The sequence below is a fragment of the Daldinia childiae genome (assembly GCF_008694065.1).
Source record: "Daldinia childiae strain JS-1345 chromosome Unknown Scaffold4, whole genome shotgun sequence".
NCBI classification, from domain to species: domain Eukaryota; kingdom Fungi; phylum Ascomycota; class Sordariomycetes; order Xylariales; family Hypoxylaceae; genus Daldinia; species Daldinia childiae.
In genome coordinates, this window is record NW_022984645.1 from 715,639 (window position 1) to 735,022 (window position 19,384).

Sequence of the window (19,384 nt, forward strand, 5' to 3'; positions counted from 1 at the left end):
CAGATTGATCGAAATGAGCTAATAACTTTGACAGAATTTAACCATAACTAGTGAGTAGTTATACCTAGTTACCTGTTTTTTATACTAATTAACTTAGGTAGTTAAACTCTATAGCGGGGATGTATTGGATTCTTATAACCGATTTAAAAGTCTTTGGTGTCATATTAATGCTGGTTTTTGCCTGCTCGCACGAAGTAGCTACCTAGGTAGGTATTTATTAAAGAAACGTGCAAGATGAAATACTTGATCCGAAGTACTCCCGAACAGGTAGGCTTCCCACCTATTTAGAAGTATTTTTAAACACTGCTAAAATATATTCCTTTTTTAGTGATCTTCAAGCGTTTAGTCTTGACCATTTCCCTAATTCCTGCGCAGCATTTTTTAGGTACGAGGAGGTAAAAAGCCAGTACTAGCAAGCTGTTTTATTTAATATCATGTACGAAAGGATGGCAATGTCTTACTAAGCAAGTCTCTAATGTGTGGTTTTAGTCTTTAATTGGTTGGACCAATGTTTGATGGCGCACCGGGGGGGGGGGGGATATGAGCCGTTAGTAGCAATCCTCTCAGAAATCCCAAGCCATTGTTAAACACCAAACCTAGCTTTTTCTCTAGCTATTTAACTCCTAATAGACTAATAGACTAATATATCTAATCGGTGGTATATAGTATAGCCTTGTCTTTCTCTAAGTGATTAGAACTTTGTCAATATTATTTAGTTATGACTTATTAGTCGTTGATCTACTGAGACGCTTAGGAATAATATCTTCGTCGCGGTTATTTGACGGCTTTTACCAACCCCAGGGCCACCCTCCCTCATCGTGGCTCTACTTCATTCATAGGATGTGATGTGATAAGCGGTATCCCGGGCAGTCGAGGCTGATTCTATCTTACCAATAGTATATCTTACGTATTAGAAGAGTCAGCCAAACATCTCACCTAGCCCCTCATTCATTCTGCCTCCAGGCTCAGGGGGTTGTGGCTTAGCTTTAGTACTTATACGTGAGAGTAGCTTCTGTCGGCTTAATAATATCGACGCACGCACTCGCCCAGTCTTAGAAACAATTATTCATGTTCTTCTCTCAAAATATATACCTCTTATAATATACAACAGAAATCGATGACATGTCTATCTCTACGGACGAGCTTCGAAGCCAGTGGGCCAACCCAAGTGACATTCTCAGCCTTCTCCTCCTTATCGGTAGCGATATTGTGCAAAAAGCCATCGCTCAACTCGTCGGGCACAGGATTCACCTTTATGGAGATAAAAGAAATCGAGGTTTTTCAATCGCCCCCGTTGCTTTTTCTTTCGGGTGGGCAGCTTATGGGTTCTCCAACCTCCTCTCAGCTATCGGGGATATGAGGCTGATGCCGACGAGCGATTGTCCTTCCTTTCTCGTAACCTGTTCTAACGGGTTTGTTAGGGAGAACCAGTCTTGGGTATTAGGCCGTCTTCTTCGGGATCATGAAATTAAGTATCCCGTCGACCCACGACCGGAAGATGAAGGTGGTCGAGCTGAGTCTATTCGAATCGACGTCTTTAACCTGCTTCCTGTCTCGCGCCCTACTTGCGACTTCGTGTGGTGGCTTGGATGGGTAGTATTACTTGCGCAAGTCGGTATTGCTATTGTACCCTGGGTCTTATATGATGACTGGGGAATTTTCGCAATTACTCTATGTGGAAATTTATTCGTTGCTGCTACCTGTGCTCTGCCGCAGTGGACGCAAGAGAAATGGGCTGGCCGCCGGTTAAAGCGTGACAAGGTAACATGTCTAACACGTGGTAACGGGCATTTCCATATCATGGTCTTCATCGGTACTCGAGGCTCCTGGGATCTGGAATCTCTTGCAAGTAGCGTACCTGTTCCGCGACCGGAGACTCGATGGCTATCCCTACTCCTCGCCATATTGTGGACCTGTTTGCTTATTAGTATATCGGGGTTTAAAGAACACACCTGGTTTCTTGTCGGGATTGGAAGCATCGGTATGCTGCAAAACGTCTTCGCGGCGGGAACACCCCGAGAGCCAGGAGCTTCCGATTTTCATATCACTAGATTCTCCCGTGTGTCGACAATCATAGGGAGACGTAAGGACTACAGAGATGACATGGATTGTAAGGTTGATATGGAAGAGGCCCTTGAGGAACTTGCCGACATTGCTTCATGGGCGTCAGAGAAGCCGCCACTAGTACTACAAAGTGATAATTCTCTTCCAAACGAAGCCGCTCCAATGCCACGATGGCTAGTCACGATGTCTAAGTCCGATGGTGTTCCTAGTTGGCTGGAACCCCTGAAACCAGTCTCTTTGACCAATCATACTCCATCCATATGCCGTTTGATACCAAGAATATGGCGACAGCACGTTACCGATATTGACAAGCAGGATGAAGTGGTATACGCTATTGGGGTTCACGGTGCCCTGATCGAGCTTGAGAAATGGGTGCCGACAGCCGGGCTTGCGATGGCTCAGACATTCTTCCCGGCAGGCCTCCAGTACAATGATGCGGCCATACGAGATAACAAACATAAAAAGTTCTGGCAGAGAGCATATCATACCAAATCAATCAGAGATCGAGCAGCAGTAAAAAGGAGGGCCGAAGAGGTGGCTCCAACTCCGATGGGTTTCTAACCAGACATACCTACTACGCCAACCTTTAAAACTAACTGTCCTCAATGATTCACAAGCCTTTCACTTATTTTAATGAATATTTCTTTTTAGGGCGGTTCAAAGCTTATATAGGAGGTAGGCAATGTGGATTTGTTTTACTTAGTTGCTCAATACTGAAATTTATATATACGGCTTCAGGTTATATACCTACCTAGGTACTGTTCAATTACATGGTTTTAGCCTCCTCGAGTAACTGCAATATCTTCCTGTGCCTGCTCCATTTTGCTGCTAATTTATCCTTACGCCTAATTTTGGCCCCTTTCTCAAGTAATAACTGTACCATCCCTTCGTTTCCTTTGGATGTTGCTAATAATAACGGCGCGCGTCCATGATCTTTACCGATTTCAATATTAGCTCCTTCTTCGAGTAGCTGTCGTACTGTAGTCTCGTGGCCGCGCTTAATTGTTATTAACAACATTAAACCGCGGTGTTCATAATCTTGGGCTTCAATGCTGTTGGATACCGAACCCTTTTCGATTAATAGTCGTACGGATTCTTCGTTGCCGTGAGCTACCGCTGCTGGAAAAAGTATCTCGTTTTTAAGTCAGCGAAATATGGTTTGGCTCCTTTCCCGAATAGCGACATATAGAGCCTCTTCGCCGCCGCCGTTACTGGCAACTTGTGTTGCTTTAGGCATGTTTTAGATCAACTTCAGCCTGTTTCAAGTAATAGTTTTACTATTCCTTCGTAGTCCCTACATGCCGCTGCATCCAATGCCGATTCGTTCCAATAGTTTGTTAGATTAATATTGGCCCCTTTTTCGAGTAATAGTCTTACTACTCCTTCATGGCCACCATCTGCTGCTGCATATAATGCCGATTCGTTCTAATCGTTTGTTAGATTAATATTGGCCCCTTTTTCGAGTAATAGTCTTACTACTCTTTTATGGCCTCTATTTGCTGCTATATATAATGCCGATTCGTTTTCGTCATTTGTTAGATTGACGTCGGCCTTATTTTCGAGTAATAGTTTTACTATTTCTTCGTAGCCATATAGTGTTGCTCTATATAATGCCGATTCGTTTATGTCGTTTGTTAGATTGACGTCGGCTTTATTTTCAAGTAATAGTTTTACTATTCCTTTATGGCCACCTGCTGCTGCATATAATGCCGATTGGTTTAAGTTGTTTGTTAGATTGACGTCGGCCTTATTTTCAAGTAATAGTTTTACTATTCCTTCATGGCCATACAGTGCTGCTTTAAATAATGCCGATTCGTTCATGTAGTTTGTTAGATTGACGTCGGCCTTATTTTCAAGTAATAGTTTTACTATTCTTTCATGGCCACACAGTGCTGCTCTAGATAATGCCGATTCGTTTTCGTCATTTGTTAGATTGACGTCGGCTTTATTTTCAAGTAATAGTTTTACTATTCCCTCATAACCTCTGATAGTTGCGCGAATTAATGGGGTAAAGCCATGTTTATTCCTCTGATTAAGATGCTTCCTTACGAAAGCCCTGTGATATTTCTTAGTGCCGAAGTCTAAGAGAATTTTCACAACTGCCTCGTGCCCCTCTGCACAAGCCCAAAATAAAGCAGATTGGCCACATAAATCGTCTCGCGTGTAGAAGCCTGGACTCTTCTCCTTTAATAGCATATAAACAACTTCCTCTAGCCCTAAAAATGATGCCATCATCAACGAAGAAAACCCGTTCGGGACCTTTTTTTTTCGGTAAGGTCTTTCTGTGCTCCAGTAAATTTTGAACCACTCGTCGGGGCTTTGATCGCCTCTGTTGCAAAGGGATTCTGCACAACGTAACATCTTTTCCGTATTCTTATTAGAGGCCCTACGGAAGTGAGCGGGCCAATTCCTTGCAGCATAATCCATAAAGACTAGGAGGGTACCTTCGCCTGAAGCCTCAAGATCCGGAAAGCAAAGGTAAGTGATACATATCTCTGCAACTGTACGATGTGATTCTGAGAGATGAAACGAGTTTTGCCATTTGGTGTTAGTGAGAGTGAGCCTTGATGAGTTGTGAACCAAAAATTCTCTGGCTGTTTGATGTAGCAAATAAATTTTAGAATTTACGATAGTAACGAAGAGCCCGCAAAGTCCTCTGACTGTATCCTGGAAGCGTTTTTCTGGCTCGAGCTCGAGTTGGCTGGGGGATTCGTGATCTTCTCTAATAGCCAGCGCTATTGCCATTTCCTGCAACGACAGTGGCCTCTCTGCCGCAACGACGATATGAAGAAGTCTTCTGGCTTTCGAAATGTCGGTACTTCTATACAAAATCTTCTCATATGCGGCCTCGACTGTCTCCGGAAGTTGGTGAACAATTTCTTTCAAGCGTCCTTTTGTAATTCCTTCGCTATTATTTATAACGTCGAAAACAAGGTAGACCCATAAATAAGTTCGGTGTGGGATACAGGTAAGTTCGTCTTCAAGAAGCTGCATTTCTCTGTCTTCGAGGTCAAGGCGTTCGCCGGTTTTCTTCGCATTAGCTTTGATGACAATATCAATCTCCCTTGAGATCTTATCGACTTCAACTTCATTCGCTCCATCTAAGTGGATTTCGGGGTACTGATTCTCAAGAAGTCGGAATCCGCGTCGAATATGAGTGTATGGTCGACTGGTTAAGAGAAATTTGAGGGAGAATTTGCCTCCGTTCTCGTAGAGCCTTTCTAGGGCTGTAGTCAGGCGGTTGATATCTTCGCATTCATCTAGAGCATCGAGAATGCAAATGATCTCTCCAGCCTCATCATGGCATGAAACACTCGTAAGAATACCCCAAAGACTGGTGAAGGAAGAGAAGAGTTGTTTGTTATTGGTGAATCCGTCGACAATCTCATCGGTAAGAAGAGCAGGCTTATGAAAGAAGAGTTGATGCAATAGACAGCGTATAGCACCTTCTAAACTTCTCTGGTCCTCAAAATCATCTTTGAAGAAGAAGTAACATGTGGATCTCGTACTGGTATTTGGAAGGACGTTATCCACCAAATGCCTCGCCAAAACTGATTTCCCGCATCCTGGATCTGCGGATACCCAGAGTAAGCCTAAGGTTTCGCCGCATTGCCACTTTCGAAATGTCTCATGACTTGTGAACCATTCGCAGGTCCCCTCTATTCGCTCACAGTTTCTGTCCTTACGATCCGGGCATGATACGCTGGGGAGTTCGCGAAGGAAGAGGCTACGCTTGTCCATTTTATCTGTTTGAGATATCTCATCTATGCGGGATAGGACTATAGTTGAATTGAAGTAAGCATTAAGAAGACTAAGGATATGCGATAACTTACTACTTTGAAATTGACCTTTCTGTATTAAATTCCGTAAAGCAGCACCATCAAGCTGCATCAGGTAGTCTACTGCCTTGCGGATTTCGTACCAGCCAACTACCATTATTCTTTCCTGTGTTATCCCCTTATTTCTTGTAGCTTCATGGTTTAGTTGTTCGATAGCTGCATCATAACAGTCTTTAAATCTAGTGATAAGTGGATCAACACTGGGGTAGATTTGCCGAAGTAGCGCGAAAAACAACCAGTGTAAGTCGACCTTCTTGGACGACTTTAGCTTGAGGAATAAGTCGCAGTTGTCAAGGAACGGTAGGTACGTCAAAGAATCTTGGCCGAGCGCAACGGGAATAATGCCGTGATTATCACGACTTTGAGACTTCCGTATTTTGAGAAAGGCAAGTTCAGTAAGCACATGATGAAAAGCATCATGGGAGGAACTATCTTCTACCACCTCCCTGATACATTCTGTGCGTTGTTGTACGGAGGATGCGGCTTGTCCCTTGGTATACGATGCTTCAATGGCACCTATATACGATGAGGTGAAATCGTCTTCATAGTATCGTTTAAGCAGACCAGAGTTACACACCACCACCTTATCGACGCTGCTGATGGTGCCGGTGCTGTTAGAATCGCTGGGTGTTGGGAGCAGACAAATTTGGTTATCGAGAATATTTCGGATGGCAGCAGAACCGCCCTCACGACTATCAAATAGAGGCAGCGGTGACTTGTCTGAAATAATTCGAGCCTGAATTATTCTAAAGTACTCGATAAGTCTCTTGACGCATTCGGCATTGGCCCTCGCATCTAGCTTAGGATTTTCATGCGCATAGACGATAAATATGCTAGGAGAAGTCGAATGACTAAACACATTTATATCTGTGAGAAGTCGTAGTATCTTGGAAAACAATTCCTCTCGCGCTAACAAGGCTATTAGTTGGTGATGGGAGTAGATAATGACAGATGACCCATGACAAGACGGCGCTCGAGAAACGTACCGACATCCTCTTGATACTGGAGCCCATTCGTGGAATCCGATTTAACTGAACGAGTTTCCATTATTGGTTATGCGAAATTTAGGGATTACTGAGACGAAAATTGAGTTGACGATATTGAGTGGAAGCAAAAGGGCAACTGGAGGCTAAGCGGAGTAGAGTGTCTTTATGTTTGCTGGATAACAGGAGTAGAATGCAGCGAGGCTGTAATGTAAGATTTAGACAGAAATTAAAGCCCAAATACAGACCGATTCAGCTTTGGAGTATTTCGTATGTGATTGACGGGAAAAGAGCCAATTATTGGGCCAGGTGGCATGGTGGCTTAAACGTGCATCTTCGAAGCGCCCGGGGGCAGTACAATAGGATTCCAATAAATCTATTTATTACATACTACCTAGGCTAGGTACGTATCAATATCATTGTGGTGAAATATACACCGGGAATGATTCGAAGATAAAACATCGAGCAGGCGTTACTTCGCGCGGGGGGCTCTCAAAGAAGACACCGGGGGCTATGAAACGACCTCGAAGCCGACCTCAACGGCATCGTGATAAACAAAGACGCCATAATCCATCAGCAGCCTCGAGCTCTAGCCAACCTCAGAGCAGAATCGCTCGGAAATTGTAAGTTGGGTTGAGACCTGTATACCTGGTATATTTCGAAGTTTACTGTTAGCCAAAACATACTAACAAAAAGGGGGGTAGTGTGACGTTGGTGATCGGATCTGGGACAACGTGCTTCGTTTTTACCCTATAAGCTCCTCTCGATAATATCTATATCTCCCACGTGCGCATAGATAGAGTTTAGAATAAGTCGATGAGAAACACTTCGTTTAAACTAAACAAGACGGACGAACGTAATTACCAACCTATCCCAGTTAGCTCTTGTATACTACGATAGGGACTGACATGATTTGCTGGGATACAACTGCTATATAACGGTAGGACCTACGGTTTCGCAGCGCACGGCTATATCGACTACGTGGAAGAGTTTAGAAGACGTAGATTTAAAAATCTATTTCACCCCCCAACCGTTGGAAAGAGCCATATTATGTATTGACCGGAACCTATTAGTTCTGGGCTTCTTCCTCATATACGTCTAGCTTCTAGACGTTGTACCAGTGTACCAGTTCCCTTGACCGTAGCCTCCACGGGTTAAATAAATACACGTCCTTCCCTCCCTCCCTCGGCCTGCCTCTTATCCCGTAGTCCCTGCTATATTCCACCTTTAGCAGATGTCCCACGAATCATACCCTCATTTCCCCCGCCATATCAAGAAAAATGTTTGAGATGAAAGATGGCAACTCCCAGAAAGCAACAAAAGAAAACACTTTGTAATCATCTTTTCCCTCCGAACTACCATCAGTGCTAGATATCAAGATCTCCAGATAAGGGACCCCAGTACAGTCGTGCTCCAGATTCTAGTATCTGGCAGCCCAAGTATGATCACCCGCGGCTTCCGTATCCGCTGACGTCGTCTCAGAACGACGTACTTAGTACTAAGACATTATATCCCCCGATCCGTACCCCGTATCCCTTAAATGATGGGCCAACGATAGGAATATAGGATCATATGCGTAACATAGTAGCGGGTATAGTCCGTCCAAATTCGACATGGCCCGTCAACAAATGCACATTGCCCTTACTAAAAATTCATATTGGAGAATGTATACACGGAAACAGGGCCGTATGTACTTCGTACCATGGCATTAAAGTCATGAAGTTGCAAATGTCAATTCGATCCGCCCCGGTAGGACCATCGGCGGGAGATTCACGAGTGAAATAAATCCCAGGCTCTCTCGCACAGCTTCAAAAACTCCTCGCGCTTCTGTCGCTGGGTCTCGGGGCTGTCCCGGCCGGCTCCAAAGGGGCCTCTCCGAGTAGGTGGAGGCCCGTGGCCGAGCGGAGGGCTACTGCCTTCTTCGTATTCGGCGCGGGTTCTTCGCCTGCTTGTACTTCGACCCGTATCTAAGGGGTTAAGTCCATTTCTAGGTGATGGAGGTGTCGGAGGTTGATGTCCGGTATAGTGAACAAGCTTAGGTAGCAGCTCTGGCCGCCCGCCAGCTAGTTCATGCTGTACTTCCTCGGCCGACTTGTATTCTCGACCCCGACCTGACATGGGAGGTTGCGAAGGACCTGGCGGCGGGTGGCCGGGCGATGCTAATGGTCCGTGGCTCGAACCAGGGTAGAAAGCTCGCGCACTTGATTCTGCGTGTGAGGGAAGCCCTTGGCCACCGAATACATCGGAGATTGGAGGCAACCGATTCGTCGTTTGGTTCGCAGGTACGTGGTGAATGTGAGACGTGCTGGACAGATTCGAAGGCTGATTAGCGAGATGCCTCGTTAAAGGTTGCGGGTTATGGCGCCCGGTAAAAGTCTGACCCAATGGCGCAGATTGGATCACTCGCTCGTGGGCGAACTGCTCATGTGATGGTGCTACAATACTTAACCCCGGAGGGGCTTTATTTCTTCGAGACATCCCTGGGGTCTTCGCGGCGAATTGGCTAATAGGATCCTTCTCCTTGCCATTATCGGGACCGTCCCCCTTTGCTGATTGCTGTTGTAGTCTAGCTTCGATAATACGGCGTTGTTGTTCTCTAACATTCATGCTCTGTTGTAGGTGTTCTTTCATTACAGGATCTTGAGTGATGAAGCCAGGTGATAGGCATGCGATACCCACTTCTTGGATACCGAGTCCTTCCCTTCCTAGCGCCGGACGTGCCGTAGCGGCGCCCGACCCGGTGAGACTCTTGGAGAGATCCAGCCTTCTTGGGCGATGACGACCGGCTGGTATATCGGGAGATCCTGGCTCTTTCTTTACAAAGATTTTAGGTCCAGCAGCGCTCGACACATTTCGTGTACTACAGCGGAGGCGAGGGTTAGCGAAAGGATTATTCCGAAAATATGATAACGGAGGAATGGTTCTCTTTTTCTAGAGGGTTGGGTATTTTCATGACGGATTGAAGGATCTGTGGAGGCCAAAAAGGGAGAAGGGCGAAAAAAAAAGAAACTAAAAAAAAATTTAAGTTACTTACGCGCTCGGGGGAGAAGACTTTACCGCGGTCTGGGCAGCGGCTCTAGGGGGACTTCGGCTAGTAGGACGTTGCGTCGCAGAAGCATGAGCATTAGTGTTCGGAATGCCCGAAACTACAGCCGAAGTACGTGGGACGGAAGGTGAAGCCGGCGCTGCGGCAATTCCAGTCAGAGTCGAGGAAGTACCTGCAGCGCTGGTGGCAGGCGCCAATTCAGCATAAGCCGGTCTATCATGGGGAGCCGGGGAAGGGGCCATAGCAATCGCCGCGCTCATGGTGTACAAATGGCTTTAAGCTTTTTTTCTTGATATGGTAATTCCAGGTACGATGATGTTAGCTCGAAATTGAGTTTTTTTTTTTCTTGCTTTGGATGCTGTTGCTGATCCTCTCCTATTTTTATTCCCGGCTGAAATGGCTGATGCGCCACGCGGGAGTTGGCAGCAAGGAAGGGAAATGGGCGGAAAGTCTTGAAAGCGTTGCAACGATGGTACAGACAAGACGCTCCAGATGTCAGCGAAATTGATTGATGAAGGGATGAGGCGCACTTTGAGCCCCCCTTCACGCCTGCGCTTAACTTTGCAGGCTTAAGTTGCAGAAATATTGATGTTGGGCCCCGATTATTGTGCAAATGGTTGCAGCCAATGATTATCTGGTCCTTCTATTCAATCTGCCCGACTCCGTATTGGTACGTGTCTAAACGCGCCAATGATCGGGTCGCTCGATCGATTCAACCTATTAATTCCTCTGATGAACTGCCTTAGCTTGCCAATCACGAATGATACGGAGGGCAAGTAGGCAGCACGTCAGCTCCGAGTAAGCAATCAGTTTTGTATCGCACTGGAATATTTCGGGCCTTGAGCCGGACGGATCAACTCTAGTTTGATACCGAAGTTCGAGAATGCAACCGGCTGGAGTAAAGTCCGCGGGACGGGATAAGATCCGGTGAGCTAGGTATTCGGATGTGATCGAAGTTCGATTATCGGTTCGAGGGATGCCCCCTGAAGATCGGATCCGATATGCGGTCTCCCCTCCTTTGTCTCTCTTCGGACTTGCTGCTCTACGAATTGTCTCTCGACTGGATATGCGCTTTTCTTTTCAAGGTTGGTATAAGTTTAAATGAATGCTAACTCGCCTATCCACCTTCTCGATACTACCACACCGGATAAGAGATGTAGGCGACGCTTAAAATTGTGTTGCGCTTTACGTTGGGCTCGTCACACAAGTGGACGAGTCGCTCGTAGAGGGATGTCTGCCGGTCGATGAATCGGCGTATTACTATGGTAGGGACAGATACCAAAATGTGGCTGGAATTGGAGAATCGGAAAATCGAACAAAACAGTACGAAACTCGATTAGATAGGGATTGATGTATATACGGTTGCAGCGAACTTTTCTTCCCCCAAGAGAAAATAAAGAAGAAAGAGAGATAGAGAAAAAAGGCACTACAACGAGGAAAGATGTAGCGAAAGAGACTCGACGAAAGACGAGTGCGGAAGGTATGGGATTAAGGTATAAGGTTGATAAGGTTAAGTCGAAGGGAGGAAAAGGTAAGAAAGGTTCTCGAGGCGGAAAGAGGGGCAGACTGATGGGCCGACCTCCCATGTTATTAGCGGTTTCCTTCAGGGACGAACACTGCTTCCTACCGTACTGTACAAAACATGTACAAAACAAATGTACTTGCTCTATTAGGTACACTGAGTCATTAGCGTGCTTTAGCTGCGCTACAGGTACAGTTAAAGTACAGCTAGGTACAGCACAGGCCCAGACGCGGCCTTGACGCTAGTGTGCCAGGTAAGGCACTAGAGATTCAAAAAAATCCCCCCCGGAATGGCGACTTATGAAAGGGGAGGCGGAATATGTTAGGAATGACACAGTTATGTGTGAGAGAAGTGTGGATTCGACGAAGATGGACCTGGGGGAGCCTGGGTTTGCCTGACATGCCTGGCAAACCTGGGACTTTGAATCCCTGTCGTGAAGAAGAAAAAAAAATTTAGAGAAGCGAAGATGTGCAATTGGTTCCCGATTTGATCGTTGAAGCACGGCCGGTGACACTTCACTTGGGGTTTGCATAGTTATTTCTAGGCTGATATAGAGTTCTATGTATGTCATCTTTTTCCCTTTTCCTTTTTCATCTTAATTTTTATTTCTTTATTTATTTCCCTTTATTTCCTATATTAGTAACTATCACGAATACATACCTGCTTGTCTACTTACATGTAGATACAAGCTAAGTAAGGCTAGAAACAGTGCACACAAATGTAGGTACATAGGTTAGGTACATTTATGGCTAATTCGACGCATATGGTGAAACATAACCAAAGTTAGAACGATTCAATTTTCTTTCCCTAACCCACACGAACTCGCCACACGTCAGTCAATCAATATTTGCCAGAAGAGCTCAATTCAGACGGCTTGTGGATACTCATACCTCGTAAACGGTGAAGAAAGCAGCAGCTCTGTGGGACTTGTTTCCGTTCTGGACGGACTTGTCTTCTTGTCAGGCAGGTTTTGGTGGCGTGTGGGTTGAGCCAAGGAATGGAGCCCCCGTCGCTCTGCCTCCGTAGACTGTTTTACATTGATGCTTAGCAACCCGCTTAATCCGGTCTCGGTTATGATTGGATACCATGAGATTGATCAAATTCGGGAACTGGTATTTTGGAACTGGTATTTTCCAACACTTTTGTCATTTTCATCAACTTACGATAAGCGGGCTGTCAGAACAGAACAGAAAATAAGAACGAATATGTTAGTGATCTACAACAAAGACTTATACACTAGGTATAGACTATCGAAATGTCAGATGCTAGATCGACCTTCGGCTCGAACGGTTCGGTTTTATCATTCGTCCAATGGCGTGGCACAGGTCGCCGAAGTATACAGACAAGTAGAAAAGGGTTGGCTGATCACGGATTATCAGGATGTGACTACCTCATACGTCTACTGATTCCCTCCCATCCCATCCATTTACTATGTACCTCTATCTGTCAATTACCATTTGTTACCGCATGGTCCACCCCGTTGCACACGAGCGCAACGTCGATTTTCAGGTGAATTCAGGTGAAGCTACTCTAGACATGGGTCCTTGATGTTGGTTGGACGTTATGCCTTTTTGGTTCAGACAAGGATTACATCGGCCGCAAACTTATTCGGTTTTCTTGCTCAACTGCCCAGTAGATCGGACGAAGATTGCCTCTACTTTTACTTGACCCGAACAGGACACCGTCCCGTTGGAAACTCTTTCTCCTGCCTTAGCGTTACCACCTGCATATGTAAAGTACAGTATACCTGTATGTATAATACATTCCGTCTCATCAGCTTCCCTTAAATGTGCAAATTCCAGAAAGAGTAACCTCCCTCATTAATACTTTTCATTCACCGTAACCTTTAGTCGTGTCAAGTATACCACCTATCTACCTAAGTAGGTATGTATCGAGATGCATGCAAGTAAGCTGCCCTTAGCGGTAATAATATCCAGATCTGTTATGCCTCTAAAAATTTCCGTATGTTTCAGTCTAGTCTCTGACGCAGAGGAACAGTTAAGGGAATAGACTGCGGGATTGCGGCCTGGGGTGCCGTGTCCTCGGCACGTCAAATCCCTACGGTGGTGGCCCGTGAACATACACTATCAACTAACCTTTTTTTTATAATTTTTTTTTTATAATCACTTAAGTCGTTCTAATATAGGGGATCGCCATCATGGGTATCGATGCAGAAGAGCTCTCGTATTGACAGGCGTACAGAATATATGTACATAGCAGATCCCCGTACACGTATGAGGGGTGGAGGGGTTTGTCTGAAATCCCCTGCTGATCGGTTTGTGAATCGTGATTTATTAGGTATCCAGTGCGATGCAATAAGGCGGAAAGTCCCCTGTCTATGAGCAGTTCCCCGTTCGCGAGTTTTGTCAATCCGATCAGCAACATCATCGTCATCGTAAGCACAATCCAAACCTAGGCACCTATTATGGTTGTCATCTACATAGATAACACTATGTAACTAAATGATAACCATGATGGAAATAATGAGAAGAGTAAACTCTTACATAAACTGTGTGGAATTTATGAAAAGGAATGAATTGCCGATGGGCGCTGGGCGGTGCGCACAACATAACTTTCAGGCGTGTAAGCGCCTTAAAAAGTTGAAACGCAAAACCCTTGGCTCGTGTCCAATACAATGCTTATGAATTTCATATTATTCATCCTCCTTCGTTCCGTCGAAGCTACATTACGAAAGCCGTTGTCTCAGATTCTTGTCGATTCGAGAGGTGAGATCTTATCACTTAGATGTTATTGGCACCAGGTAGCAACCTACATATGTATGTGGTGGTATATCATGTATGATGTACAGTACACCCCCTTCATACATACTATATCATACACCACGCATTCCTTTCCTCATCAAGACGCGTTGGTAAAATTTTCGCGACATCGCTGAGCTTCACACGTGTGTGTGGTGATATTCGTGGGGGCGGTAGAGCATCCCGCATTTCTTCGAAATACATGGAAATGCCCATACCGTACGTTGTCAGTACTATACTATAATACTATATCAATCAGCATCGTATAGGTATTTTAAGCAACATAACGCCGTCGGCAGTCTACTCTATCGGGTATAGGTCCAATGCAATTTGCCGCGCGGCAATGGGTGACCTCAAAATAAATATTACATATATAGGTACATACTATACCTACCCTATATCTAGCATATATCTTCCATTTATATAAACCTGCCGCAGACCTCGTGTTGACATGTCAAGAAATATCCATTGCCATTATCACGAGAATAGGTGTCGTCATGAGCAACAAAGGAAGATAAATCCACGTCTCAAGTAGCACTACGCCTACGAGTTCTCTAACAGCGTTTTGAGGCGCAAATAGGCGCTACAAACCCCCTCAATCCACACAGCCACGACACTTACCACAGGATGATGCTCGTCGGTTAAATTAAATTAATGGACAGGTATGTATTGACGAATATCGGACGGGTCCACTTGCGCTCCTTTCCGCACTGCTCTTCTAGAAAGACAAGAGTAGCGGATCCCCCTCAGCTGAAGGAGCCGTGGACGAGGCGAGCATATACCCGTCATCTACTGTGCATAGGTATATACATGTACATAGTATACGTGAAATCTCCGAGGGGTGTAGGTAGGTGTGTGTGACGTTTTTATCCTCCTCCTCCTTAACGGTCCCCAAATCCGTACACAACAGTCCTCTGCGGCGAAAGTCTAAAGTCTAAAATGTTTTCTCCTCGCATCTCCAGGTCCCCAGTGCCGAAGGCTGAAACGGAACGTAAATCCTAATTGATGTCATGGCGGGAGAAGTGGGAGGGAGGGTTGATGTGAAACCACGGCAGCGCCACGAGGCTGCTGTGTAATATGTTTATTTATGCCGCAGCGGATAGATGGTGTTGATGTCGGGAAGGACCACGGATTACCTCTGACTCAAGCTTACTAAGTACGGCAAACGAGAGAAGACACTTCAATGCTATATGTCCGTTTACTATGTATGCTCTATGTATATCCAAGACTCGGATTTATCTGGCCTCAAATCCAACAACGCGTTTTGAACACCCGGGCGCACATGAATAGGAGCACACCCCCTTTTCCTACCAACCAGCGTTCCACAAACATCATCTCCGAGTATCACCTCGTCTTCAGCAATACTTACGCTATTGATAAAGAATACCAATAGCCAAATATATGTCTTAGCTATATCTCCACGTGGTACCTCGTACCTCAACGACCGCAGATGCAGACGCAGCTGCCCGCCGAGCCAATTCGTTCATGCTCGGCACCAGGGACCCGGGAAGCGTCGACGGATACGAGCCCGTGCGACGTGGGCAGAAAACAGAGATCCCTTCCCGTTCTAACGGACTAGTACCCGACGGTAAGTGTGGTATGTATGGAGGTATGTAGGGAACCTAGGTTAGACGGATAAATACATGACAGCTTGGATACCTACCAGGTTTCGAGCGCCTGCGGAGTTATACCTTGTCGCTCGAGAAGCAGTCACCCGAAATATACCTCTTTATAACGCGGGTAGTATATGAAAGTAAATGATGAGTTATATAACTATAGATGAATAAATAAATAAATACAAGTCGGTGCTCACCCGATGCCAGATCACGTAGCACTGTAACACCCCCATATCGTGGGAAATGCGAGTTCGTGAGCAGGAGTAATATATCTGTACGAGTTTTCCTCATGTATAACCAAGACAAGCAGATAGGTAGAGATAGGAAAGAAGGCAGTTACACATAATCTACCCCAGTCCAACTCTCTAAGTCAAAGCTCACCATACCGTAGAAGAAGGTAAGCCAAAACAGAGTTGTTACTGACGATGCTACAGTATAATGCTATGCAAATGCTACAGACCCCATTCAAAGTTAAGCCAATATCAATATCATAGAACCCCAACCCGTAGGGGGGAAGAAACTAAAAAAGGACCTATCGCTAATGAGGACCTATCCAATGCGCCCGTGATGCCTTTCTTATTATTCTTTTTCGGTTGCCCGTATGTCTTTCTTTCTCAGCAATCTAAACCGTTCTAATGAACCCCGGTTTATACTTAGTTATTCTATCATAAAACCCTAATTGCACAGTTGCGAAAAGGTTAAGTTCTAGGCCCCTCGAGCCCGATGCCCTTCCGGCGGCCCCTTATCACTGCTAGCAAAGCCTTTCCGACGGCATCCATATCGCCCAACATGGTAATATGCCCTCTGTCAGTACTAACTTGGCCGCCACGTACGAGCTCATACCCCTCAGGGAGCATGGCCTCGCGGGCAAGCACGACGCCGTCACCGCTGCGGAAAACTAAGTCGTCGTACGCATCCGCGCACGCAATTGCTTCACGTGACGTAACGCTCGCCGCCCACACAGTTGGTACTTCCTTGCCGTAGATAACTGCCAACGGTGGGTACGCGTTGGCTTGCGTGTGCTCCGGCCGGTGCTGGGTCTCAACCCGGAATCGCTTGATCTCGGCAAGCGTCCGGGTTAGGTACGCGAGGTTGCGGCTGCGTGTTCCGGCGTCGTGGTCAATGTTTTTCTGCTGTTGTTGATAAGCTGTGCTCGAATCTCCATGCAGCGTTCCCATTTGTGGTGCTAGGGTCCTGTCGTTAGATACCTCGACTTTCCGTACCGCATCGGCCACTAGATTGCGCGTTGGCGACCGGGATTCGCTAGCCGCACTATTTCCCCGGCTCCTTAATGGGGTCGGTAATCTCTCAGAGAGCTCTCTCAGGGAGCTGAGCGCGCCGGAACGAGACTTATAGGAGGGTAAAGACGGCTCTATACACGGACTCAGGCTGTATTTTATCCATTGCTGGGGGTCGTAGAAATCAACAGGATACTGTTCGCCGGTATACTTATTTATGAAGCAGAAGCCGTCTTCCGGTAGGAAAACAAAACTCGTCCTTAACGAAAAGTTAACTTGCGCCGTCAAGACCTTCTCGTTAAAGAGCACAGCGTCGCCATTGCGGATCGGTCCTAATATGTTTATACATCGTTGCGGGGTCCCTGCGTAAATTACTCCTGAGAATAGATCAGGTCGTTGATTTACGGCGTGGCGAGTAATAAGCCCTCCAAGGCTGTGTGCAATGACCAGTGCCCCTTTGCCTTCGGAGAGGCCAGAGCCCTGATTTGAGGGCAGCTGTTCGAGAAAGGCGATCAATTTGCGCGAGAGTAGATGGGGACTTAAACGCCAATCCCAGCCATAATCCCACACCCTCAGTTTTCCCGACCTAGCATTTTCGCATTCTCTCAATCTCTTGAATAAACGCTTCGAGATATCAACCGGTCCTATGTTTTTAAGCATACCGGAGGCGTATATCGTGTCTTCCATTCTTTCCTCGTCCTCGGGATCCAGACCAACTTCCAAATTAACTTTTCGAATGTTAAGCCCAACCTTTACGGGTACCCAGACCTGGCGGTTAGTTTTGGTAGACCTTAAGATAGACCCACGGTATCCGCCCATGATGACAATGTCGCCGGTTAATAACTCCAAAGCACGATCCAGATCCGACAGATTTGTATCGCTGTTGTTTGATGGGCCAATATCGAAGAATGTAGAGGTACGTGGGGTACCTGATAAAGACGAGTCTGACTGATTGAACCCCAGTGTTGAATTTCTCTTGAGCGGAGCTGGAATGATACTTGGAAACTGAGGTAGTTTGAACGTGGGTACATCCAAGCTATCCGTAATAGCTTTGAGCCTGCTGTTTTTCTGCTCTCTAATATCATTCCATCTATCGTCGTCACCGAAAGACGACATCCTAGATAGTGAATGGTAGAGTATGGATTCATCAGAAGTTGACCGCCGCATTGTCCGTGGCCGGGTTGGCGGTCGAGACGATGTAGAGCCTTCAGCATTACGGATGGGTAGAGCCATAAGCGATTGCCTGTTTTCCGGCGGGGCTATGTTTCTAGAGGATAGGGCAGGCGTTTCTGTGAATATGAGCCGCCCTGCCCTTGGTGCACTGTCATTGGAAGTAATATTCTTCTTTGCATCTAGCCCTACGCTCTTCGTTGAAGATGGTCCCGAAAAGAATGACGGCAGAGAAATCGATGGCATAGACATGGATGGCATAGACGGCATAGACGGCAGAGCCTCCCGTATCCTCTTTAGCGCATCTGCTCCCCCGGAAGAAGAACGGCGATGGCCATTATTCTGACCAAATACGGCAGATAGGGCTGGTCTCGAACTGGGCTCATTCTGCACAACCATCTGCTTTGGCCCCGACTGCCATGGCGAAGGAAATCTGTACGTGGGTGAATGACTCGAAGGAAGTTGACCTAGGGAAAGACCTCTGCTTTGGCGCGTCTGCGCCCTCGTACCGGTCGTTTGGTAAGCCGTCCTAGTTGAACCCATTGCTAATGGATGCAGACTATCCGGCTCTGAAGTGATCGGTCCCTCGATAACACTAAACAGACCTCTACCTGGCGCCTGCTCCAAGGCTGCCACCTTCTCTGCTGCAGGAGTCTTCGGTAGGGTGAGCCTTGTAGCTGCGGGACTTAAAGCCGGCTGTATGATAGATTGAGCATCGTCTTGGCCGATATACAACGACTCCTCATCTACTGCACCGTCAGACGACGGTGATACCTCTCCGTCGGAAATTATTAAGCTAGGTGGCTCTAGTATACCCTGGAGGAGCGAGGCCCTCGGCTGGCGTTCAGGTGTGCTCGCCATACTGCTTGATTAAATACCTAATATTTACCTAGGTATCATGGATGGTTGGGCTTCATGAGAAGTATAATTGAATTATCTTTATCCACCTGTCGGGAGTGCATTTGAGAAGCAGTTATAATCCACAGGACAAGTAATGTCGCATTTCCGGAAGTACCGGAGAGGTAATTATTTATTACTCCCAAACGAAAATGAATTATTTTAAGTAGTCGAGCTTGTGACTCGGGAGCCAGCAACGGAGAACAATCCACACTAGACGGGGGCAAAGCGGGCTGTCATATGTGATGTA

At 46.2% G+C, this 19,384-nt stretch overlaps 4 protein-coding genes across 5 annotated transcripts; 1 reads left to right on the forward strand and 3 right to left on the reverse strand.

Annotated features, from left to right (window-relative positions):
• Positions 1-1,122: 1,122 nt before the first annotated feature.
• GL218_04504 (uncharacterized protein) lies at positions 1,123-2,625 on the forward strand (the record flags this gene model as incomplete). The annotated part of the gene is made up of 1 exon (XM_033581116.1): positions 1,123-2,625. The coding sequence occupies one exon, from the start codon at positions 1,123-1,125 to the stop codon at positions 2,623-2,625; it is 1,503 nt and encodes a 500-aa protein (XP_033435407.1).
• Positions 2,626-4,039: 1,414 nt separating this feature from the next.
• Positions 4,040-5,805, reverse strand: GL218_04505 (Vegetative incompatibility protein HET-E-1; the record flags this gene model as incomplete). Of its 2 annotated transcripts, none has more annotated exons than XM_033581118.1 (2): positions 4,040-4,048; positions 4,114-5,805. In XM_033581118.1, 2 exons carry the CDS (start codon positions 5,803-5,805, stop codon positions 4,040-4,042), a joined length of 1,701 nt encoding a protein of 566 aa, XP_033435406.1. The 2 variants fall into 2 exon arrangements, with proteins under 2 accessions (XP_033435406.1, XP_033435405.1); XM_033581117.1 differs by lacking the exon at positions 4,040-4,048 and having other exon boundaries at positions 4,613-4,654; positions 4,726-5,805.
• A 2,851-nt stretch (positions 5,806-8,656) lies between these two features.
• Positions 8,657-10,192, reverse strand: GL218_04506 (uncharacterized protein; the record flags this gene model as incomplete). The annotated part of the gene is made up of 2 exons (XM_033581119.1): positions 8,657-9,746; positions 9,921-10,192. 2 exons carry the CDS (start codon positions 10,190-10,192, stop codon positions 8,657-8,659), a joined length of 1,362 nt encoding a protein of 453 aa, XP_033435409.1.
• A 6,335-nt stretch (positions 10,193-16,527) lies between these two features.
• Positions 16,528-18,183, reverse strand: GL218_04507 (uncharacterized protein; the record flags this gene model as incomplete). The annotated part of the gene is made up of 1 exon (XM_033581120.1): positions 16,528-18,183. One exon carries the CDS (start codon positions 18,181-18,183, stop codon positions 16,528-16,530), a length of 1,656 nt encoding a protein of 551 aa, XP_033435408.1.
• Between the last annotated feature and the right edge of the window lie 1,201 nt (positions 18,184-19,384).